This window comes from Arachis stenosperma, chromosome 5, assembly GCF_014773155.1.
Source record: "Arachis stenosperma cultivar V10309 chromosome 5, arast.V10309.gnm1.PFL2, whole genome shotgun sequence".
In the NCBI taxonomy this organism is placed as follows: Eukaryota; Viridiplantae; Streptophyta; class Magnoliopsida; order Fabales; family Fabaceae; genus Arachis; species Arachis stenosperma.
Window position 1 is genome coordinate 138,063,632 of NC_080381.1, and position 26,456 is coordinate 138,090,087.

At 35.9% G+C, this 26,456-nt stretch overlaps 1 protein-coding gene and 1 pseudogene across 1 annotated transcript; both read left to right on the forward strand.

Annotated features, from left to right (window-relative positions):
* Positions 1-5,376: 5,376 nt before the first annotated feature.
* On the forward strand, positions 5,377-7,877 carry LOC130982126 (pentatricopeptide repeat-containing protein At3g60050-like; annotated as a pseudogene).
* LOC130981509 (low-temperature-induced 65 kDa protein-like) lies at positions 7,296-8,854 on the forward strand. Its single transcript, XM_057905100.1, has 3 exons — positions 7,296-7,457; positions 7,876-8,605; positions 8,677-8,854. Exons 1-3 carry the CDS (start codon positions 7,296-7,298, stop codon positions 8,760-8,762), a joined length of 978 nt encoding a protein of 325 aa, XP_057761083.1. The 3' UTR covers positions 8,763-8,854.
* Positions 8,855-26,456: the final 17,602 nt, after the last annotated feature.

Consider the following 26,456-nt stretch of genomic DNA (forward strand, 5'->3'; position numbering starts at 1 on the left):
ATAAAAATAAATTTTAACTTTGATTAATAATATCAATTTTTTACTATACATAGTATTTAAGTATTTTTTAATTACATCTAAATAAATAACACTAAATCAAATTATTTTCATTTTAAATAAATTTATTTTTTATAATTTTAAAGAATTTTGATACATTAGAGATAAAAACTATAATTGATATTTTATTGTATATATATTATTTTTTTTTCGTAAGTTTATATATTAGTCATTCTACAAACATTTTATAATAACTAAAAATCTTTAAGAGTAAAATTAGAAAAATAAATTAATTTATTTATAATGAAAGTAATATGATTAAGTGTAATTTACTTAGATGTAATTAAAAAATAATTAAATACTATGTACAGTAAAAAATTAATATTATTGAAGTATAAAATTAAAACAAGGTTCAAGGGCTACTTAATAACTCTAAATGCTATGACATTGCATCTGGGTACTGAATTTCTTATCTGTTTTATCATGAACCAATTGAGCTATGTCAGACATATATGCAATAAAGAGGAATTTGGTCCCAACTATGGAAACTGTTCACACTCCAAAAAATTACAATTTTTTTTTTGGAAATGTCTCTTAGTCATGCAACTCATCCATCAAATATTCCTCAATACGCCACCAACATATCCACTGTGTCAAGAAGAAAATGAAACAATAACTCACTGCCTATTTCTATGTCGTAATGCAAAATTAACATGGAGAAAGGCAGAAATGAAAGCATGTGTACCTTTCTCTAGCTCTACCATCTTCTTCGACTGGTGGAGCTCAACGATGAGCCTCCTGGATAAGCAACCAAATGGAAGTAGTAAGATCCTTCTTGCAACAATTGTATTGTGGCATATATGGAACGACAGAAATCGAAAAGTGTTTGAGTAAGGTGTTGATGCTACCCCTCCGAAGAAGATTGCTGCTAATGTCACTAGGGCTCACCGAGAACTTCTTGTCCGTCCCGTGCGCCCTCAAGAATAGCTCAGTCTTTTCCCCTCACTTTTCCTTTTCAATTTGAAAATTCAATTTTGCTTTACTCACCTGCGTGTGAAGCCTTTGGGAGAACTCCCTTCTTTTTGCTATTACCGTTCTACTTTGGACAATGTCTTTCTTTTTTTTATTGGTGAATAAAAGTTATTGATTGTCTTTGAAAAAAAAAAATTATTTTTACGTATCATTTTTGTCCTTAACGTTTTTGTCCTATTTAAGTTCTTAATATTTTAAAATTGTCTTAATTTTGTTCCGCCGTTAATTCTGTTAACGGATCCCTAACGGCAGGATAACATTAAAAATTTAAATAGAACGATTAAAATGTTAGGAACAACTTTGGGACTTATCTCAAATGTTGAGGATAAAAACGATACTTTATTCTTTCATTTAAAGATGTGTCTTTGATTTGTTTTGTTTTTTTTTAATCTCTTAATTGGTATGTTATTTAGGTTTGATGATATTATTGTTAGAGAAGTTGATTTCTATAGTCAATGAAAAATATAAATAAGGGCAATTATCTTAAATAAATTAAATGACATCAATTTTATCTGATTACACATTTTTAAAAACGAAGAGACAAATGTATTTTTTCATGAATGAACCGCTTCTGACAGTAGCGGATCAGGGGAGAACATAAACCGCTACTAGCAACTGCGGTTTACGTGCATTGGGAGGTGAATAGAGACTGTTATAGGCAGCAGCGATTTCTATAGAATGTTGTTTGGGCATAAATTGCTACAGGCAGTAGCAGTTTCTACAGATTAATAAAAAAATGCATTCGTGTCTTCGTTTTAAAAAATGTGTAATTAAGTAAAATTAATCTCCATTTTATTTATTTAAATAAATGATGCTTTGAATAAATAAAATTTTTATTTGTTGTAATAAAATTGAATTTTAGTATTTTTTGTTGGAACAAATATCTTAGTAAATGTATTGTTAAAATTTGTTTTGACGATATAATCATTTACTTTGATTTTAAATATTAAATGTAAGGTTGTATAAATTTTTTAATTAGAATAATGTTTTCAATGTCATTACTGTTTTGGAGTGTAATTAGATTTAAGGTAATTGTGCTTTATAATTTTTTTGCTTTTTTATCAAATAGTACAAAAATTAGTATAGCACTTTAATTTAAAATTTTTAATTTAATTTTAAATTTGTAATAATTTTTTATACTATCGCACAAATTTTGTTTCCCGTATTTTTGTGAATTTTTTTTAGCATATTTGTTCTTTTTTTTTTCCTAGGACATACAGGACTTCAATGAAATAATGTTTATTGCCTCTGTATATATAGATATATTAAACAGGTTACTTTTAATAATAATAACTTAAATAGCATAAAATTTTTATATGTGAATATTTTTTTAGTTCACTATGTCATGCAATGGTTCAAGTAATACAAATTTAAAATAATGATAAAAAATTATTAAAATTGATTCTTCAATTTAAATAACATAGAAGTATAATTATAAAAACTTTAAAATATAATTATATACAAAAGATTATAAAATAATGAAAAAAGTATAAATAGTAATGAGAGTATTTTTTTCTCATAAATTTATTTTAAAGTTGTAATAAATATATTTTTTTACTTAATCATATAATAGAATCATTTCTAAATTTTAAGTAAAGAGATTCTTCTTCATTTATTAGTGTAAATATTTTTTATAGGCGAACCACGGATTTTAAAATGAAATAATAATAGTAAAAGTCTTATGTATAATATATAGTAAGTTCAATAGTATGAAATTTGAATATTTTGTAACTTAAGATTTGTTATGATAATATTATTATGACACTTTTAATGTAGATATTTATTATATTTAATTAATGTTTTATATTTTTATTGAATAATAATACGTAATAAATTAATTAATTATGGGAGTTATAGTTTTAATTTTTATTTTTTAAAAATATTTTACTAAAAAATAATTGGTTAATTTTTAAGTTTTTTCAAGTAATAAAAATTAATGACTGTGACATTATTAAAAGAGAAAACACGACTTAAATTCAATATACAAAGAGTTGATATCAATTTTTATATAATAAAAATAGATGAATAAATTAAAAAGCGTTATTATATTTATAGATTAAGTATTATCTTTATTAAAAGTGTTATTATATTTTTAAAATTGTTACTTTAACTTTGATACAAATTTTTTAAAATTTGTTAAAATTTAAATTTTTAATAAAAAATTTATTAGATGATTGTTTTATTTTTTGTTATTTTTATATATTTTATAATATTATTTTTTATTTTTTGAATTTTATAATTTTACGAATTGAATTTTATTTACAATTTTTTAATATTTTTATTTTTAAAGATTCATATTTTTATTTATTAATTTTAATTACTAATTTTTTGCTTTAATTTTTATAAATTTTATTTATTTTAAATTTTTTAAAATAAAATGAATTATGAAATTGAGAGTGTAAAAAAATATTTTATATTAATTTTAGAAATTTAGTATTATTTAAATTAATATAAGTTAAAATCTTAGAACTTATTATTTTTTTTAAATCTTTAATTTCATTTATAATTTATTTTTATTATTAATCTACTTTTATAACTATGGCTAAATAAATAACTTCAGGAAAAGTTTTTGTCATTTTTATATAAGGATTAAGGAGTGTCGTTTTCTTTTTCTGTTACATCCGAGGTGCGGCTATCTTTTGCTTTTCTTCATTTTGCTTTTCCTCATTTTGCTTTTCTTTAGGTAATATTGTGGATAATAATGTGGATACTATGATGTGAGTGACAATATTGTGGATCCTTTACTATTCCCTTTAATAAAAATTGCTGGTTGGTGTTGTTACTACTCTTATATATAGTACCTTATATATTTCTCACTCTCTGCACTCTGTATACTCTATACATCCACACCCTTTCTTCTTCTTGATTGATGGATGCAGAAAAGAAGATGGTGGCCATATTCGTGAAGCTGTGCCATTCTTTTTTGAAGGAAGTGGGAATGCCCAGCGAGGCACTCGACAAGTTGCTTAGCAGAGTAACTTCCACAACCACTACTGACGACTTTCAAGCCTTCCAACCTATCTTGTTTTGGAAGTATGTGTATGCAAGCTTCTATGCTCTTGAACAGAAAATGGCAATGGCTCCATTCAACAAGCCTCAAATTCCTGATCTCAATCACCTCGTACCACACGAGGATGAATCTGGCCCATCTCATATGCTCTCCATGCAGGTACGTGTTATGTATGTTAACCAATAATGGCATCATGCTTTTAAATTCTAACCAACTACCTTATTAGTAACTGAAGTAGAGATATGATCCTGATCGGTTGAGTTTTTTTTTTTCTAATCTGAAAATGAAATTCAGAACCCTGATGATGCTAAGAGTACTGTTAAAGTCCAACCCACTATTGCAGCTGTTACTACTAAAAGAAAGGTAGTTCACCAGGCTTATCAGAATGAGGACAAAAGGTTTAAGGGTGAATGAGATCCTGCAAACTTTTCCAAGGGAAAGGGCATCATCGTAATTCAATATTTTGATTATGTTTTGTGTGCATTTCTTTTCAGATGTTCTCTGTTTTCAGTTCGGGTCACTCTTATGATTCCTCAAATGTACTTCTTCTTTCTCGTCGAGTGTAAGACAGTGAATATTTCACGACGATGGCATATTGCAATTGTGCCTTTTATTTCTGTCTTAGTATATATATATATATATATTAATGCAAAGAAAAATAAAATAAAATCTTGCATATAAACTCATTCGCCTGTTTTTGTTTTTGACGTTTTGGGTTATTTTTAACATCCACCCCCTTTTGAGTCTGAAACCCTTAATTGCATTAGTAATTGGATGATTATGCTCAATTTGTATCACACATGTAATGTGTTCTCTTTTTTCTTTTTTTTTTTTTCCCTTTTGAGTAATAAATTCGTTTACTTCTAGAACATCTAAGATGTTACAACTCCTTATTCTTAAATAAGAAAATCTTATATCTCTAGTGCGATTCACGTGTGTAAAATAAGCAAAAAATAACGGTTGTCTGGTCCAAATTTAATTCATAACTTCCACGAAATTATGGATATTTTTTTTTTCTTTCTAAACTATGGATATTTATTTTGCTCTGTAACAGTGTATAATATGTATCGCATTGTTGGTCAGGCCTCTGATGATTTATTTTCATAATAGTTTGCGACTTATAATTTTACAGGACCAATAGTTTGGATCGGTAACAGGCCTAAATACTGTCTGACAAAATGGGATTTGTGGAATATAGACCCATAGTTATTTGATCATGGGCTTCTGGCCCAATACACAACGAACTTACCCACCCATACTCCCCACCCGCCCGACCCGCCTTCCAGCCCAGCTGAAGAGATGTGCCATCTCCATGATCGTGTCGCGCCGCACGAACCACTGCTCTCCCCTCTCTGGTTTCAACGCCAGCGTACTCATCTCTACCAGCCTGCCTCCGCTTCTTCTAGCCTTCACCGTCGTCACCACTTCACTTTCCTTCGCCGAAGAGACGTTTCTCGGACTGAGCCGCCTGAACTCGAACTCCGACGAGGAAAGATTGGCCGGAGATCCTCTTCAAATCGGTTCCCTCCACACGAATGGAGCTCGTAGATGGAGGTTGACTTTGCGAGCTCGATGGAGCAGTGTGCATCTTCTTCCTTCCCCTTTAAGGTTTTACAGAGTCAAATTTGACCACATTGTTTCTTCCCAACCACCGTTGTCACCAGCGACCATGCACCGAATCCCGCAATGGCACCATTTCCCGTCACGAATTTCAATTTCTCGTCCTACACTCTAAATTATCGCGCCAACACGGTACGCTTTTTTATCACTTGATTTTATCGTTGAGATCCTAGGCTCAATCTATTGTGAGCTCTCAGGTTTTCAATTCAATGGATTCGTGTCAAATCTCTAGCTCAATGGGCGTATCGAGCCTACCGTTGCAAAGAAGAAAATCGATTGTGTTTTTAAGTGTTTCAGAGCTTCATACATGATAATGGGTTCGAGCAATGAATTCGTTAGCCCTTTTAGGTAATAGGATGGTTCACAAGTTTTCACATTGTGTGAACATTTGTAGGAAATTATGCAATCAACCTTTTCATTGCGATGATGATGAAGTTCGGAGTGGTTTTGAATTCGTTGAGGAACCTTTGAAGAAAATGTGTGCTACCTCTTGTGACATTGTTGATTTTGATTTAAATGGGGATATCGCTAGCTTCGACAGGAAGCAATTTTTGCATAGGAATGGGTCCATAGAAAATGTGAGGATGGATGCTGAGAAAATTCTTGAGGTTCTTGGACAGGATAGTCCCGAGTTAGATTTCAGACTGGCTTTGGATGGATTGCGTGGTAATCCATCAGCTTTTCTCGTGAGGGAGGTTCTGTATGGGATGTTGAAAGGCATAAACTGCGAAAACAAGGGGAGATGCGCTAAACTGGCGTACAAATTTTTTCTGTGGTTTGGTTAGCAGGAGGGTTACTGGCACAATGCAAATTCCTATCACTTAATTCTGCAGATATTTGCCGCGTGTGATGAGTTTCAAGTGATGTGGAGGCTTGTTGATGAGATGAGAAAGGATTTCCAGCTACTTCTCGCACTTTCCACATTTTGATTTGCACTTGTGGTGTGGCAGGGTTTGCTAGGAAGTTGATGATGAAGTTCATTAAGTCAAAATCATTTAACTACTGGCCCTTTAGGCACTCCTACAATGCAATTCTCCATTGTCTTCTTGTTTTAAACCAGTACCGTTTGATTGAGTGGGTTTATAGGCAGATGTTGCTTGATAGTTTTTCCTCTGATGTTTTGACTTACAGCATTGTTTATGTAACATGTTAGTATCAAACTATTGAGTTATTTTTTTGGTGTGATTTTGGCTTATAGGTGGTGGAGAAATTGATATCACCCCAATTGAGAGATCATTGGAAAGATTGAATATCCAAAATGAGCTAAGACCTAAGCAAGAATCCAAGGTTCTTCCAACTATTTCAGAAACTCAATATCCTTCACATCTTGGTGGCTATCACAACCACCAATTTTCACATGAGCTTTCAACAGCAGCCAAAACTCCATTCCTAACAGCTGATAAAAGCCATGATCAGCACTTGCCACACTTGTCAAGTGAAATCAAAACTCAATACCCTTCTGCTGGAAGCCATGATCAATTCGTGTCAGAATTTTCTAGCACACTCTACCCTCCAATTAAAATCCATGACCAAAACTTGACAGAAGAGTCACACTCAACAGTTGAGTATCCCTCTACTTAAGGCCATAAGTTTTCAGCAGAAACAATTCCTAGAATCTCTAATATATATGAACAAAATGTCAAAATTCTCAGCTTCCGACACCACCAAGGTAAGATTTGAAGAACAAACCCAACCACCTTATGAAGCAACGGAGAATCCATTAAGTCAAAGCAGTTATACTGACAAAATCTTTTCAGCTACTTCAGCTATAGCTGATAAAGCCATAACTGCTAAAAATGTTGTGGCCTCCAAGCTTGGATATGGTGAAAAAGATGATAAAACAAAAGGGGGTAAAATATACTTTTTGTCCCTAGAGTTTGACAAAAGTTTCAAAAATACCCCTAAGTTTTATTTGGTTTTAATTTTGTCCCAAAAGTTTTCGATTTGCATCAAATATATCGATATCCTGAGGGCTAATTTTTCAAAAAATTAAGATCAATTCAACGACAATAACATAAGAACAACCCTCAACATAAGCAAATCAAACATAATTTTCGTGCATTATTGTTAGATTGGTCTGAAAATTTTTTGAAAATGCATCCGTTGATGCAAATCGAAAACTTCTGACACAAAATTAAAACAAAATAAAACTTAGGAATATTTTTGAAACTTTTCACAAACTTGACAAAATGTATACTTACCCTAAAACAAAGTAGCATGAAGAAAACATAAGCAGTGATACACCATCGAACCAGAGCAGTTACACCGAGAAAATCTCGTCCGCAACTTTAGCAATAGCCGATAAAGCTGTGTCAGGTAAGAACACCGTAGCTTCAAAGCTCGGTTACCGCCACAAAGGTGACAGCAATGAAGAGACACAAAGAGAGAATGCTGCTTCTACTTCCACAACAGAATATGGGAAGAGAATAGCTCAATCCTTAACAGATAAACTTGCACCGGTTTATGGAAAGGTTGCTGGTGTAGGAAGTGCAGTGAAATCAAAGGTTCCTGGAACCTCAACTGGGAGTGAAAACGACAAAGGATGGTCAGTGAAGGACTATTTTGCAGAGAGGTTGAGGCCTCAAGATGAAGACAGGACTCTATCTAAGGTTATATCAGAGACTCTGCATCATAAGAGGAACCAAGAGGAGGAAAATGTGGTTCATGGGGAAGCAGAGAACCATGTGAAGAGGGTGGTTTCTGATGCAGTTCACATGAGAGGAGAAGAGGAGGGGGAGGAGGAGCATGAGAGAAGGAAGAAGATATCAATGGGGAAGGTGAGAGAGTCTGAAGAAGTGAAGAGAAGGTTGGGGAGTGGGAATGAAGAGACAGAGAGGTATGAAGAGTGTTATGTGAATAGTCCTGGGAAGAGTGTGGTTGATAAGGTTAAGGATGTGGTTTTTGGTTCTTGGTTCACGAAACCGGATGAAGATCAACCGTCAGAAGGTTAGAGTTCTCATTTTACTAATTTATGTTTATTAAGACGACATGTGAAGATTAATGTGTATTAATTTCAGGTGGGGACCAGTTTTCCAAGAACTCTGGTGCTGTTGCCATGGATCAGGGGGTGAACCAGGCTACGGATGTAAGAGGACTCCATTAGTCGTATAAGTGAGGAACGGTTAATTATATGTTAAAGAGGCAAGTTTACAGACTTTTTTTTATGTGATGAAAGAAAGATTGAAAATATTAAGATTCACATTTTGAATATTAATAAAATAATAAAAATAACTATAAAAAAAATTATATTCTCTTTCTATCTAATTTCAATTTGTATAATAAAATGTCCCTTAGAATTAGTTAAGATTAGTGTCGTCGTGTGATTTTTGCGTGCGTATCACTGTGTACATGTTTGAGATTTTGCATTATCGGATGATTTGTTCTTTTTGTTCATATGATTTGTTCTTTTTGTACGCGGAAAATATTTTGATAAAAAAAATTAATAAAAAAGGTTAGAATTTTAATGGTTGTAATAACTAATGAATTTTAAATAAAATAAATTTTGGTTTTTTAATATTATAGTTCGTATACTAGCTAAGTATAATGAAATGGGAATTCAGATACCTATGTATAGTATGGCAAGAAATGGGAATTTAGATACCTATGCAAAGTATGGCAAGGTTAGGTGGATTTATGGTTTGATGAAATTGGGTTTGTTCTGATTTAATTCGACCCTAAATATATACTAGATTTAATTTTTAAACTTTGATTCGGTTCTAAACTCGAAGAAATCTAAATATTTTTGGGTCACAATTATATCGGGTGAAAATGAGGTCTTTAAAGTTTTAACAATAATTTATTAAGAAGAAATTTGTTATCAAAAAATTAATATCTAAATTTGAATTTGAATTTGTCTATAAATTCTAATTTGATGCTTTTTTTGTCTATTTTCTAATTTGATAAGTGTAATTAAAAATAAACCAATAAGTTTATAATTAATATAGCATAATATTAAAATTAATTTAATATATATATATATATATATATTTCTTAGGATGCACATAGGTCGGGTGAAGTCGGATTCGCTTTGACTGAACCCGGCATGAAATAATGACCAGGTTTATTTTTAAAATTTTTATCCAACCCAATTCCAAATCCAGTAAAATTATATCAAATTAATTCTTAAATTGTTCGAAATTGAACCAAATCTTTGAATTGGGCTAGGCCATGTGCACCCTCCCTAGGTAAGGTAATAAGGTGTCGTGGTGTTAAAAAAAATGTCTACAGTAAAAAATTAGGTTAAATTGTTTCGTTAACAAAAATAAATGGAATGTGTGTTCTTATGGAATTTTATTTTATGTTTTAAATTTTATTAAAAAATGCAAGTTAGAAAACTAATTTTAGAATAGTAAAAAATTAATTTTATAAATAATAAATTAATAATTTTACTAATTTTTTGTATATTTTTTATAAAAAAAATTAATTAATAATTTTAGAGTATAAATTAAAATAACGATACATTTTAAAAATTTTTATGAATCAAATTCAATTAAATTAATTAATATAATCATTATCAGGTAGTATTATTTAAAATAATAATATTTTAAATTTTATTATTTAACTTGATTCTACACATTTAAGGTTTTGTTTTCTTTGTAAGAGATGAGCTTGGTCTTGTTACTACGTGCAAGGTATTTGCAGTGCGGTTTTGATCGGATTTGACTCAAAAATTCATTCGATTCGAACATTAATTTTACTTGAGGTGTGGTTTGGATTGAATAATTTTCTTAAAAAATTCTGATTCGATCCAATTTCAAGCAGTTTGAATTTGATTAGATTTACGGTTTTGTAAATTAAAAAAATTAAATATATAATTTAGAGGTGTCCATGGATCGGATCCGATCTGCATATCCGCGATATTTATCCAAATTCGATTCGAAAATTGCGGATATGGATCCGATCCGTAAGACTTTTGGATCGGATCACACACTAATCAGATTGGATTGCGGATTTTGTGTTGGTATCCGTAAAAATAAAAAAATAAATAAGTAAATATTCTTTTTATGTTTTATTTCAACTAATAATTATCATATATGTTATATTATTTTAATTTATTATTAAGAAAAGTATATGTTACGGTGGGTAACCGGAGATTAATGGAATGGATGACGTTGGTTGGCCCAATTATCTGCAGAGGATGGCTTTCGAGTAGGTTCGTTCGCTGGAGCCTCCTTCCGACTTGTGTACGTGAGTAAATGGGGGGTGGTACCTGCGAAGACACTCCGATGCCTAAGTTAGCAAGGGTGTTAGCAGGTCTAGAGAGTATTGGGCTTAGAGATACCTGAGGGGTGTCAGTGTATTTATAGTGGTGAGCCAATAACCACCGTTGGAGTAGTGCCATATCTTTTGGGTGTTAACCGTCCCTCTATCTTATGGAGGTTAAGATATGGCTTGATGAAGCGGTTAGAGAGATTTTAGGGGCGGTTACTCATTTGAATGAGTGTTTATCTGCCAGCTAATCTCATGCCCGACTTCTTTAGAGTAAGTCGTAGTTAACACCGACTTCTTAGTATGAAGGTCGGTGCTTAGCAAGGCTCAGTCCTTTGGACTAGGCCTTTTATTTGGACCTGGGTCTTTATCATTGGGCCAGGGTATGAACAGTGCCCCTACTTGAGCCCAACATCTCTATAAGACTTGGGTTCGAGTATTTTACTTGGGGTCGTAGTCGACTTGTTGAAGGACCGACGTGATTTTCTGAAACCGACGTGACTTTTCCGCGTCTTTTTGGTTCTGACAGTTACGTCTAGTCAAGCGTCGTGTCCGTTAGGGATGTGCGTAGACTTTGGTAACGGTGCATTCTCATTAATGAATGCCCCGCTTTTACCATTATGCCCCTTAGCATATTTATAAATACTTTCCCTCTCTTTCGTTTTTTCGTTTCTGCAATTTTTCAAATTTCTTCTTTCTTTGTTCTTTATTCATTCGTGCTGCATTCTTGTGTTTCAGAGACTTCTGCTTCTTCCAACCTTCATTTTCAGAAAGAGGTTAGTTTCTTTTTCTCTTTCGTACCTTTCGTATGCCTTTACTTTGTAGATAAGTAGGTTTGTAGACTTTTGCTTGGTTTCTTTTTCTCCTCTCTAGAGACCTTTGTTTTTTATTTTTCCTTTTCTTTTTCCCTTTGTAGGTTTCCTCATTTTTCCTTAGAAAAAGAAAATGGCCTCCGTAGATTGGGTCGATGTTACTGTTCTAGGGGAGGAGCCGTTGGTTGATGCGGAGTTTATTACTCATCTTCGCACTCACCACCGGCTCTGTACTTCGGATGAGGATGAGCCTAAGTATGAATTGCTTATCCCAGGTTCAGAGGACCGAGTTTGCCATGGGAGAGCCAACGAAACGGCTCCTCATTTCTTCTTTATGTATGAGTGCATGATCACCCGTCTGGGCATCTTTCTACCCTTTTCAGATTTTGAGATGTCTGTTTTGCAGCATTGTCGGGTTGCCCCTACCCAGCTTCACCCCAACTCTTGGGGTTTCTTGAAAATTTATCAATTTATTAGCCATGCTCCGGATTTCCCGACCTCTCTGAAAATCTTTTTCCATCTTTTTCATATGACCAAGCCCTTTAGTGGGCTAAACAATAAACAACAATGGGTTTCCTTCCGAGCCATACAAGGTCGGAGAATTTTTACCCTTTTTGACGAGTCCTTCCATGACTTTAAAAATTACTTTTTCAAAGTGCAAGCTGTAGAGGGTCATCACCCCTTTTTTCTGGATGATAACTCTTCTCCCTGCTTTCCCTTATACTGGCTGGAGGCCTCCCCTTGTGAGAAATATGGTCTGGATGACCTGGATGAAGTAGAGGCTGCCATTGTGGGATTCCTCCGAAAAGTGTGGGGGAGGGCCCCATACTTGGATACTAAAAAGTTTCTCCAAGGGTCTCCGACCTTTATCCAAGCACAGCTAGGTAGCTTTCTCTTGTTTATTAGATTCCCGACTTGTTAACTGATCATTCCGACTTGTTTGATTCCTTAGCTATTGTTTTCTTTTTCAGAAATGGCAAAGACAAATGCTCAGGAATCTTACCAGAGAGTCCAGGAGGCCAAAGCCAAGTCTCGCGCCCGGACTGGTGGTGCCAGGGTTATCTCTCCTCCTCCTCCTCCTCGGAACGTTGGGACTCTTTCCAAACCCATTGTGATTTCTTCTTCAGCTTCCTCTCAGCCGCCCCCCGTCGTCCGACCTTCCCCTGATCCAAAGAAGTGCAAGACCTTAGAGTCTGGTTCTTCTGGTGAGGTTAAGGCGGATGCTCTTGCGTTCGTCTGAAAGAATATCTATCCCCATGTTCGTATAAGCATGGATGATATGTCTGTTCGGAGCTACCTTACCACTATGATCGAGGAGAGTCTCAAAGCGGCGGGGGTCTGTGGCAAGCTCTTAGATATTTTTTAGAAGGCCCCTCTCAGCTCTTTAGGGATGACCTCGAGGGTCGAGGAGCTGGAAAGAAGGCTTCGTTCATACCAAGAGCATGAGGGAGAGTTGAAGAAGGAAATCGCCAAGCTGATGGAGGAGAGAGATACCCTCCGGGAGAAAGGGAAGGTTTTGCAGGCCCAATGCAACATGGAGATGGATCTGAGGAAAACAGCGCAGGCCAGTTATCAAAGTTTATTCAATGATCTTGTGTCTGTGAAGAATGATCTACTGAATTCTCGGAAGGCATATGATGAGTTGGAGGACTCTATTGCTGATGGCGCCGAGGAGTCTTGGAGGATCTTCCTGGAGCAGGTCAGAGTTATTGCTCCCAACTTGGATCTTTCTCCTTTACATCCTGACAAAGTTGTTATTGATGGTGCCATTGTAGATCCTCCTGCCCCCGTAATCGTTTCCGAGTCAGAATTGAAGACTCGGGGGCAGAGGATTATTGAGTCCCCTCCTCATTCTAAAGACGCTCCGAGTTCTTCAGCAGATCCTCCTATCTCTTCATCTCCCATGGATGCCTCTGGTGGCGCTCCTCCTGACTCCGGTGGTGGTGATCCGTCTGCTCTTCTTCCTAAAAAATGATTCGTGGCTATTTGGGGGGCCGGCCTGTGGGCTCCCCATTTTTAAACTCTTTTATTTATTTTTAGTTGGTTGTGTGGTTTGAACAATTTCCTTTGGCCTTTTAAGGCTGTAAACAAAATATTTAAAAAATACCCTTTTTAATAAGGGTTTTTAAGTTAAAATAAATGCCCTTTTTTGGATAAGGGTTTAGATTACCTTATGCGTGTATGCTTTTTTGATTTTTCGAAGTTCCCTTGATCTTTTCCTGAAAACCTTTCGCTTAGGCTTGTTTGTTTCTCTGAGCCTTTTGTTTAAGGACTTTTAGGGCAGCCCTTAAATTTTTCCCTAGGTTTTTCAATCTCTTTTTATTATCCCTTATACTCAACTTTGTTTTAGTGAGTTCTTGTAACTTAGGTTATTTTTGCGATGCGTTTTTCTTCTACTCGGTCCTTCACTCCGATTTACGGGTTGAAGTACTTCCGAGTTTTTCTACTCGGATTCTCATTTCGACTTATGAGTCGGATTGTTCCCGAGTTTTCTACGATCAACTCATATAACCTCTTTACACCGACTTGTACCTCGTCGTTTTATCCTGACGACCATCTAGGTCGGTTCATGGGATTTTCACGTTTTGTCGAGCTTAAGTCGGCGCGTTTCGTAGAAAGACTTAGAAAATAAAAAGGATTTTATAAGAGATATCGTAGATGAAAAAGATCTTTATTAATGGGGGAGGTACCTTCTTGCTACTAAGGGTTTTAATAGCCTATTTTCCCTTAGCCTCTACTATGATGCCTCGTTAAAAACCCTTCTCCAGAAAAAACCCTTTAATTTTTGGGAAAAAATCATGAAGTTGGGAAAAGAGTACATCAGGGAGTAGAGTTTGCTTTTAACTGTAGTACCTTTTCATATTACAAGCATGCCACGACCTTGGGAACTCAGTGCCGTTCAGGTCAGTTACTTTATAATAACCTTTTCCTAAAACTTCATTGACTTTGTATGGTCCCTTCCAATTTGCGGCGAGCTTTCCTTCTCCTGATTTGTTGACTCCAATGTCGTTTCTGATTAAGACCAAGTCATCCGGGGCAAATGTTCTTCGAATGACTTTTCTGTTGTACCTTGTAGTCATCCTTTGCTTCAACGCTGCTTCTCTTATCTGGGCGTCTTCTCGGACTTCGGAGAGCAAGTCGAGCTCCTCTTTGTGCCCCTGTATGTTTCCGATCTCGTCATGGAGAATTACCCTTGGGCTTTGCTCATTGATTTCTATTGGTATCATTGCCTCTACACCATAGACTAGTCGAAATGGTGTTTCTCCAGTGGCGGATTGAGGCGTTGTCCTGTAAGCCCATAGCACTTGAGGGAGCTCTTCAGCCCAAGCTCCTTTTGCTTCTTGCAATCTTTTCTTTAGCCCTGCCAGTATGACCTTGTTGGCTGCCTCGGCTTGCCCATTGGCTTGTGGGTGCTCCACCGAGGTGAACTGATGTTTGATTTTCATACTGGCTACTAAGCTTCTGAAGGTAGCGTCGGTGAATTGGGTTCCATTATCTGTAGTAATGGAATAAGGTATCCCATATCTTGTGATGATATTTTTGTAAAGGAACCTCCGACTTCTTTGGGCGGTGATGGTGGCCAATGATTCTGCTTCTATCCACTTTGTGAAGTAATCTATTCTCACGATCAGGTATTTGACTTGTCCTGGCGCTTGGGGAAAAGGACCTAACAAATCCATTCCCCATTTTGCAAAGGGCCATGGAGAAGTGATACTGATGAGCTCTTCTGGTGGAGCTACGTGAAAATTTGCATGCATTTGACATGGTTGACACTTTTTCACAAATTCTGTGGCATCTTTCTGCAAGGTCGGCCAGTAGAATCCGGCTCGGATTATTTTCTTGGCTAATGACCTCGCTCCGAGATGGTTCCCGCAGATCCCACTATGTACTTCTTCCAATACCTCGGCAGTTCTTGAGGTCGGTACGCATTTCAACAATGGTGTCGATATCCCCCTTCTGTAGAGGATATTTCTCACCAAGGTGTAGTGTTGTGCTTCCCTTCGGATCTTTTTAGCTTCTTTTTCCTCTTTAGGGAGGATGTCGAATTTCATGTATTCGATTAAGGGGTTCATCCATCCGAGGTTTAAACCGACTACCTCAAGTACTTCTTGTTTGTCTTTTATTACTGAGGGTTCCTGAAGGGTTTCTTGGATCAGGCTTCTGTTGTTCCCTCCTGGTTTGGTACTTGCTAACTTGGATAGGGCGTCTGCTCTGCTATTTAGATCCTGAGTTATGTGTTTGACCTCGGTTTCTTCAAAACGCCCAAGGTACTCCAAAGTTTTTTCCAAGTACATCTTCATATTTGGGTCCTTTGCCTGATACTCTCCACTTATCTGGGAGGTCACCACTTGTGAGTCGCTGTATATTATCACCTTTGTAGCACCGACTTCTTCTGCTAGTTTTAGTCCAGCAATCAAGGCTTCATATTCTGCCTGATTATTTGAAGCCGGAAATTCAAATTTTAAGGAAACCTCTATCTGGGTTCCTCTTTCATCTACCAATATTATGCCTGCGCCGCTTCCTGTTTTGTTGGAGGATCCATCTACATAGAGTTCCTACGTAGTTGGTTTTTCCTCCTGATCCCCTGAGTATTCTGCAACGAAGTCGGCGAGGCATTGAGCTTTGATCGCCGTCCGAGTTTCATATCTTAAGTCGAACTCGGAGAGCTCTATTGCCCATTGAACCATTCTCCCTGCAACATCCGTCTTTTGGAGGATTTGCTTCATGGGTTGGTTCGTACAGACTCTTATTGTGTGAGCTTGAAAGTATGGCCGTAGCCTTCGTGAGGCTACTACTAAGGAGTAGGCAAACGTTTCTAGTTTGTGGTACCTTAGTTCAGGGCCTTGTAGAACTTTACTGATGAAGTAGACTGGATGTTGTCCGACCTCGTCTTCTTTTATCAGGGCTGATGAGACAGCCTTGTTCGCTACGGATAAGTACAGGACGAGGTCTTTCCCAGGTACTGGTCGGGTTAGAATAGGAGGTTGGCTTAAAAACTTTTTGAACTCCTGGAACGCCTCCTCGCATTCAGGAGTCCATTCGAACTGGCATCCCTTTCTTAATAAGGAAAATAGTGGAAGGGATTTCAGTGCCGATCCTGCCAAAAATCTGGAGAGGGCTGCAAGTCGGCCGTTTAGCTGCTGGACTTCTCTCAAACAAGTCGGACTTTTCATTTCTAGGATGGCTCTACACTTGTCAGGATTGGCTTCAATCCCTCTTTGTGTTAGCATAAATCCTAGAAATTTCCCTGCCTCCACCGCGAAGGCGCACTTTGCGGGATTTAGCCTCATCCCGTGCAGCCTTATGGTGTCAAAGACTTGAGAGAGGTCTGACAAGAGGTCGACTTCCTTCTTGGTCTTTACCAGCATATCGTCGACGTATACTTCCATTAGACTCCCCAGATGAGGGAAAAACACTTTATTCATCAACCTTTGATATGTGGCTCCTGCATTCTTTAATCCGAATGGCATGACCACGTAGCAGAAATTAGCTCTGGGTGTGATGAATGATGTTTTCTCTTGGTCTGGCTCATACATTGGGATTTGATTATATCCCGAGTAGGCGTCCATAAATGATAAGTACTGATACCCCGAGCTGGAGTCCACCAGGGTGTCAATACTTGGTAGTGGATAAGGGTCCTTAGGACATGCCTTATTTAAGTCGGTATAGTCGACACACATTCTCCATTTGCCATTTTGTTTTTTGACCAGCACTACATTGGCTAGCCATGTTGGGTACTTGACTTCTCTGATGAAGCCAGCTTCCAGAAGCGCCTGTACTTGTTCTTCTACTATTAAGGCTCGTTCTGGGCCGAGCTTGCGTCTTCTTTGTTGTACAGGTCGGGACCCTGGATAAACCGAGAGCTTGTGGGACATGAGCTCGGGGTCAATCCCAGGCATGTCAGAGGCCTTCCAGGCGAAGAGGTCGGAATTATCTCTTAGGAGTTTAGCCAACCCTTGTTTTAGAGTTTCCCCTAGGTTGGCTCCTATATAAGTGTTTTTCCCTTCCTCTTTACCGACCTGTATCTCCTCGGTTTTTCCTCCCGGTTGTGGTCGCAGCTCTTCTCTGGCCCTTGCGCCGCCGAGCTCTATTGTGTGAACTTCTCTGCCCTTTCCTCTCAGATTTAGGCTTTCATTATAGCATTTCCTTGCCAACTTTTGATCTCCCCTTACCGTTGCTATTCCCGCTGAGGTCGGGAATTTCATGCAGAGGTGGGGAGTGGATACCACTGCTCCGAGTCGATTAAGGGTAGCTCTGCCGATTAAAGCATTGTATGCTGACCCTACATCTATGACTATGAAGTCTATACTCAGAGTCTTTGATTTTTCCCCTTTTCCAAAAGTGGTGTGGAGGGGTAAAAATCCCAGTGGTTTTATTGGCGTGTCACCTAATCCATACAAGGTGTCGGGGTAGGCTCTTAATTCTTTCTCATCCAGCCCTAGTTTGTCAAAAGCGGGCTAAAAAAGAATGTCCGCCGAGCTTCCTTGGTCTACTAGGGTTCTGTGGAGATGGACATTTGCCAGGATCATAGTTATCACTACTGGATCATCGTGTCCAGGGATTATTCCTTACCCATCTTCTTTTGTAAATGAAATGGTAGGGAGGTCGGGTGATTCCTCCCCGACCTGGTAGACTCTTTTGAGATGTCTTTTGCGAGAGGATTTGGTAAGTCCCCCTCCCGCGAATCCTCCTGAGATCATATGGATATGTCTCTCTGGAGTCTGCGGTGGTGGGTCTCTTCTATCCATATCATCTCGCTTTCTCTTTCCATGACTGTCCGACCTTTCTATGAGATATCTATCAAGCCGACCTTCTCTAGCCAGCTTTTCTATCACATTTTTAAGGTCGTAGCAGTCGTTTGTGGAGTGACCATATATTTTATGGTACTCGCAGTAATCGCTGCGGCTCCCCCCTTTTTTATTTTTAATGGGTCTAGGGGGTGGCAATCTCTCGGTGTTACAAATCTCTCTGTATACGTCCACTATAGAAACTTTCAGAGGAGTATAAGAGTGATATTTTCTTGGCCTTTCGAGACCGAGTTCTTTCTTTTTCTTGGTTTCCCTCTCCCTCTCTTTTGTTGAGGGAGGGGGCCCAGGTCGCCAACTCAGGTCTCTTAATTTGGCGTTTTCTTCCATGTTGATGTACTTTTCAGCTCTTTCTTGTACATCACTCAAGGAGATGGGGTGTCTTTTGGATATGGACTGCGAGAAGGGACCTTCTCTAAGCCCATTGACTAACCCCATTATTACTGCCTCAGTGGGCAGGTATTGAATTTCCAAACATGCTTTGTTGAACCTTTCCATATAGGCTCGTAAAGACTCTCCGACCTCCTGTTTTATTCCCAGGAGGCTCGGTGCATGTTTCACCTTGTCTTTCTGGATTGAGAACCTCATCAAAAACTTCCTTGAGAGGTCTTCAAAACTGGTAACCGACCTCGGGGGGAGGCTATCGAACCACTTCATCGCTGCTTTCGATAGAGTGGTCGGGAAGGCTTTGCATCGCGTAGCGTCGGAAGCATCAGCTAGGTACATCCGACTTTTGAAGTTGCTCAGGTGATGCTTTGGATCCGTGGTTCCGTCATAGAGGTCCATATCAGGGCTTTTGAAGTTCCTCGGAACATTAGCCCTCATTATGTCCTCGCTGAAGGGATCCTCCCCACCTAAGAGTGGCTCTTCTTGTTCGTCACGGGAGTTGCAACTTTTGAGGGAGGATTCCAACTTTAAGAGTTTTCTTTCTAACTCTTTTCATCGTTCCATCTCCTCTTTTAGGCTCTTTTCAGTTTCCTTTTGCCGCTCTCGCTCCTGCTCTAACTGCTCCAGGCGGCTGTGGACTAATCCCATGAGTTCAGTTACATGGGGTGGTCCTTCTTTTTCTGACTCGCACCCTTCTGAGGAGTTTACCTTCGGGTTTTTTACTCCGGAGATGCCTTCCCTGTGTTGATTATCGATTTCCTGGTGGAGGGTGAAGTCCACATCGTTATTGCCTGTGTCCAGATTCTCTTGTTCGGAATCTGTCTCCACATGGCCTTCTTCGTGGGATCTGTCCACCATCGATGGATGATCTCTCGGGTCCCCGGCAACGGCGCCAATGTTACGGTGGATAACCGGAGATTAATGGAATGGATGACATTGGTTGGCCCAATTATCTGCAGAGGATGGCTTTCGAGTAGGTTCGTTCGCTGGAGCCTCCTTCCGACTTGTGTACGTGAGTAAATAGAGGGTGGTACCTGCAAAGACACTCCGATGCCTAAGTTAGCAAGGGTGTTAGCAGGTCTAGAGAGTATTGGGCTTAGAGATACCTGAGGGGTGTCAGTGTATTTATAGTGGTGAGCCAATAACCACCGTTGGAGTAGTGCCATATCTTTTGGGTGTTAACCGTCCCTCTATCTTAGGGAGGTTAAGATATGGCTTGATGAAGCGGTTAGAGAGATTTTAGGGGCGGTTACTCATTTGAATGAGTGTTTATCTGCCAGCTAATCTCATGCCCGACTTCTTTAGAGTAAGTCGTAGTTAACACCGACTTCTTAGTATGAAGGTCGGTGCTTAGCAAGGCTCAGTCCTTTGGACTAGGCCTTTTATTTGGACCTGGGCCTTTATCATTGGGCCAGGGTATGAACAGTATGTTTAATATTATTTTAAAAGTAAACATATTTAAAAGAATAGAAAAAATAAATTTTATTGATATTTTTTAAAAATAAACTTTTAAAAATATTTTTGTGTTTTGCGGATATATCCGATATCCGATCCGCATTTGCGGATCGGATCGGATCGGATATCGGATATATCCGCAAAACACAAAAATATTTTTAAAAGTGCGGATCGGATCGGATCGGATCGGATCCAACCTTAAAAAACTGCGGATATTGGATCCGATCCGATCCAATAATTTTAATGCGGATCGGATCGAAATTTTGGCCATATCCGATTCGATCCGATCCGCGGACACCTTAATATATATAACAAGTCCCAGCATCAAAGTCTAAATAACCATCAATGACATAACAAGTCTCAACAAGATCTTAAAAGTTAATGATAACATAACAATAGAAATAAAATTATAGATTAGTTAAAATAAATAAATAAATCAAATTTTGAACATAAAATATTTACTAAATAATAATACATGAATGACAAAAAAATATATAACAAATTGAACATGATATAAGTATAATTGTAAATATAATAATAAAATAATAACATTATAGCACATTGTGCGGTCTGGATTGGATTTGATCGATTATGAAAATAGATTCGAAATCTGATCCGATTTAGCAGTTTGCAAAAAAATAGAATTCAATCAACTCCAAATTAGTGCGATTTTAATTGATTTTCGATTTGGATTGGATTTAATGAGCGGCTTAATTTAAACACCCATATACATACATTACATCTTTTTGGCCAACTCAGTTATTCTAAATAAATTTTTTTGAAGGGTGATTCTGGAATCACTTATTATAGTATTTAAATATAATTTAATTCGATTATGAAATTATGTTATTTATATATAACGTATTTTTTTAATTTTTGTGTGAGCATTTTCCGTGCAATCCTTTCCGTACATCGCATGAATTATTCACTAGAGTTTATACTATAGTAGACATTGTATTATTTCACACTATAAAAAGATCAAACATAGGATAAATAAATATTTCTTTGATTAAGAGTCAATTTTCAGATCGAATTATCTAGGGTCAAAACCCATATCCCCCAAAAAAAAAAGTTCAAACATTGGCAAATAACTTTAGCTTTATCACAGAATTTAAAATTTTATTTTTCAAAAAAAAAATCGAGAGGATTTTAAAAAATTTGAAATAAAACAAAATTTGATAAAAAAAAATTCCAACTAATTTTGTTTTTGATACAAAAAAGTTTTGAACTTCTAAAAGCAGAATGTTTTTTTTTTGTTAGAAAAGAATTACTATTTATTATAATTAATTATTTTATTTATTATTTTAAAATTTAGTTTATTACTTGAATAATTTATGATAAATATTTGTTAATTCACATTTTAAACATAAAATATTTACTAAATAATAATAATACATGAATAATATAAAAATATATAACAAATTGAACATGTTATAAGTATAATTGTAAATATAATAATAATAAAATAATAACATTATAGCACATTGTGCATTTGGATTGGATGGATCCGTTATGAAAAGTAGATCCGAAATCCGTTCCGATCCAGTAGTTTGAAAAAATAAAATTCAATTAAATCCAAATTAGTGAGCTTTTAATCGATTTTCGGTTTAGATTGGATTGAATGAGCAGTTTAATTTGGACCGGTTTAGATTTGAATACCCCTATACATACGTACATCTTTTTAGCTAATTCAGTTATTCTAAATAAAATTTTTTAAGGGTGATTCTGGAATCACTTATTATAGTATTTAAAAAATAATTTAATTCGATTATGAAATTATGTTATTTATATATAACATATTTTTTTTATTTTCGTGTGAGTATTCTCCGTGCGATCCCAGTACGATCTCTGTGCACCAGCACAGGTCATTCATTAGCGTTCACACTATAGTAAAGTACCTGAATTTGAAAGGAAATGAATTTGGTGGTCTTTTGCTGAGTTGGTTGGGACAATTTAAAAATCTAGAGTCTTTTAATTTGATGTCAAATTCATTCTGTGGTCCCATTCTTTTTTTTCTATTGAGAATTTGACAAAATTGACGCAGTTAAATCTTGGAGGTAACCTTTTCAATGGATTAATATCCCATAGTCTTACCAAATTTGTGGATTTTTGGCATCTGAATCTTTTTTTCTAATCATTTTGGTGATGTTATTCCTCAAAGCCTTGGTCAACTCAAAAATCTGGAATGACTTTTTCTTTCTTCTAACTACTTGCAAGGCACAAATACGGATTAACAAATTCGTGGTCGCCAGCTCATGAGCCTCGTGTACTTGAATCTCTCGCATAATCAAATAATTGGATCAATTCCTGAAAGACTTCAAAACAAAATGCCCGCATTGAAATCCTTTCTTCTTAATGATAACTTCATAAATTGTTCATTGCCAAGTTCATTGGGCAAACTTGAATTTTTGAAAAAATTTAATGTTTCCAATAATAAGTTATCTGGCAAAAGTCCCAGCACAATTTGAAATGTTTCATTATTGATGTGGCTGTATTTGAATAATAACAAGTTTCAAGGAAAACTTCCTTCGTCCTTGTCAAACATGAAAAACTTGACATTATTAAATGTTGGGAAGAATCAACTATCAGGTTTCATACCTTCTTGGAATGGCGGTGAATTTTCATACTTTCAGATTCTGTCAATTTGATGGATTGCAAATCTTGCACCTTGATCAAAATAAATTAGTAGGACCAATTCCTTATTGCATTGCCAATATTACAAGAATGACTTCAGCATATAATCCATAAGCATATAATCCATCATCTTCAGCGGAATGGTATTATGTGGATGTGAATAAACAATCAAGTCATTAAAGAAAGAGAACTTGGTTACATTTGTAATTTGATATATCTAGTCAATTTGAACTTGTCAAATATCTTATTGTCTGGATTAATTTCTACTGGAATATTTTCTCTTTCAAGATTGATTGAACTCAATTTCTCTTATAATAATTTGTCTGGCAAGATTTTTTACATGAGTGGAGACATGAAGTCATTGAAATTTATTGACTTGTCTCATAATTATCTTTGTGGTGCTATTCCAAAGAGCATGATTGACTTACTTTTCTAAGTCACTTGAATTTAAATGAAAACCAATTTCAAACATTTAATGATCTTAGTTAAACTGGTAACCAATATCTCTGTGGAGCTCGACTCCCAAAATATTGTCCCGGTGATGGTCCTAATCATGTTCTTACCTTTGAAAGCTATGAAGATGAAGATAAGGAAAATGACAAGTTAGACAAAGCGTTGTTTTACTCAATCACATCCTTAGCTTTGTAACTGGTTTCTGAAGAATTATTAGGTTTTTGTATTTCAAAAAGAATTGGAGGTGTGTTTGCTTTGGATATGCAGAGAAGGTTGCTGATAAGATCTATGTTGCAGTTGTCTTGAAAGTAATCAAATTGAAGAAAATGATGAAGATGAAGTAGTCATGTTTGTAAGTTTGAAGATTGGTTTCCACACCCTCATCCATGTAGCTGTTCTTAATGTTAAATAAGATTGTTGTGCTTCTAGATCATTAGAGTTGTGTTTTCATTGAGATATTTTAAATATTTATTCTATTTTTGTATCAATTACCACTCGCATTTATGTTAAAATTGCAAGTAGCTTTGATATGTTTCTGGTGCTAAAATATTTAAAGAAGTTGATCCATATTACAAATGTATAATATGAAAGTGAGGTAACTTTGAAAAATAACAACAATCTACTATGGTTGGTAGCATGAGGAGGATTTTTTTTTTGAAATGTAAGGAGCTCAACACCGCAAGGTGGAGCATTGGAAAGCAATTAAACCAGGTACAACAAACACGACAGAGACCTTAAAGAACCTAGTAAACCCGAGTCATCTTCGGCATTACCATCAACAACCACAGGGTGCATCCCCAAGCCATTCATCAGAAAATACACTATATATATAAAACAAGAATAAAGAGAAAGTGAATGGCAATAGATAAGGTTAGTACAAATTAATTTAGCCCCAACTCATAGGATAAACATTATGTAGTTACTGCTATTACTAAAATAAAAAAAATTGCAGCTAATAATCTTAATTTGCTATAGAATCCAATCGTAATAATTTAATTTTAAATGAAAAGTTATGAGAATTTTTTTTTTAATATTGCTGCTGATATATAATGTATTTTTTAAGTTTTCGTGTGAACATTCTCCGTGCGATCCCAGTACAATACCGTGCATCGCACGGGTCATTCTCTAGTATTCACACTATAGTAGAGTACCTGAATTTGGTGGTCTTTTGTTGAGTTGGTTGGGACAATTTAAAAATCTAGAGTCTCTCAATTTGATGTCAAATTCATTCTCCGGTCCCATTCTTTTTTCTATTGAGAATTTGACAAAATTGACAGAGTTAAATCTTGGAGGTAACATATTCAATGGATTAATATTCCACAGTCTTGCAAAACTTGTGGATCTACGGCATCTGAATCTTTCTTCTAACCATTTTGGTGGTATTATTCGTCAAAGCCTTGGCCAACTCAAAAATCTTGAATGACTTTTTCGTGGCCACAGCTCATGAGTCTCGTATACTTGGATCTCTTGCATAATCAAATAAGTGGATCAATTCCTAAAAGCCTTCAAAACAAAATGCCCACATTGAAGTCCTTGCTTCTTAATGATAACTTCATAAATTGTTCATTGCTAAGTTCGTTGGGCAAACTTGAAATCTTTCATCATTGATGTGGCTGAATTTTAATAATAACCAGTTTCAAGGAAAACTTCCTTCATCCTTGTTAAACATGAAAAACTTGACATTATTAGATGTTTGGAGAGAATCAACTATCAGGTTTCATACCTTCTTGGAACGGCAGTGAATTTCCAGACTTTCAAATTCTTAGGATGAAAAGAAATCAGTTATATGATGGCATACCTTCAATCATCTATCAATTTGATGCATTGCCAATCTTGGACCTTGCTAAAAATAAATTATTAGGCCTGATTCCTCATTGCATTGCCAATATTACAGGAATGACTTCAGCATATAATCCATCATCTTAAGCGGAATGCTATTATGAGAATGTGAAGAAGTCATCGAAGGAAGAGAATTTGATTACATTTGTAATTTAATATACGTAGACAATTTGGACTTGTCAAATAACTTATTGTCTGGATTAATTCTTACAAGAATAACTTTTTTTTTCAATATTTATTGGACTCAATTTTTCCTACAATAATTTGTCTGTCAAGTTTTCTGAAATGATTGGAGATATAAGGTAATTGTAATTTATTAATTTGTCTTATAACCATCTTTGTGGTGTTATTCTAAGGAGTATGATTGGCTTAACATTTCTAAGTAGCTTGAATTTATCATACAACAAACTTTCAGGACCAATTCGAGATGGAAACCAATTTCAAACCTTTAATGATCCCAGTTACACTGGTAACCAACATCTCTATGTAGCTCCACTCCCAAAATATTGTCCCAGTGATGGTCCTCGTTATGTTCCTACCTTTGAAGGCTATGAAGATGAAGAGAGAAAAATGACAAGCTAGACAAAGCATTGTTTTACTCAATCACATCCCTTGGCTTTGCAACTGGTTTCTAGAGAATTATTGGATTTTTGTATTTCAAAAAGAATTGGAGGTATTTTTGCTTTGGATATGTGGAGAAGGTTACTGATAGGATCTATGTTGCAGTTGTCTTGAAAGTAGTCAAATTGAAGAAAATGATGCAGAGGAAGTAGTCATGTTTGTAAGTTTGAATATTGATTTTCACACCCTCATTCATGTAGCCGTTCTTAATGTAAAATAATATTGTTGTGCTTCTAGATCATTAGAGATGTGTTTTCATTGAAATATCAAATATGTTTAAATATTCTTCTATTTTTGTATCAATTACCACTCGTATTTATGTTAAAATTGCAAGTAGCATTTATATATTTCTGGTGCTAAAATATTTAAAGAAGTTGGCCCATATTACAAAAGAAAAATATGAAAGTGTGGTAAATTTGAAAAATAACAACAATCTACTATGATTGGTAGCATGAGGAGGATTTTAACTTAACCAGTAAATGCACTATATATATAAATATAACAAGAATCAAGAGAAAGTGAATGGCAATAGATAAGGTTAGTACAAGTTAATTTAGCCCCAACTCATAGGATAAACATTCT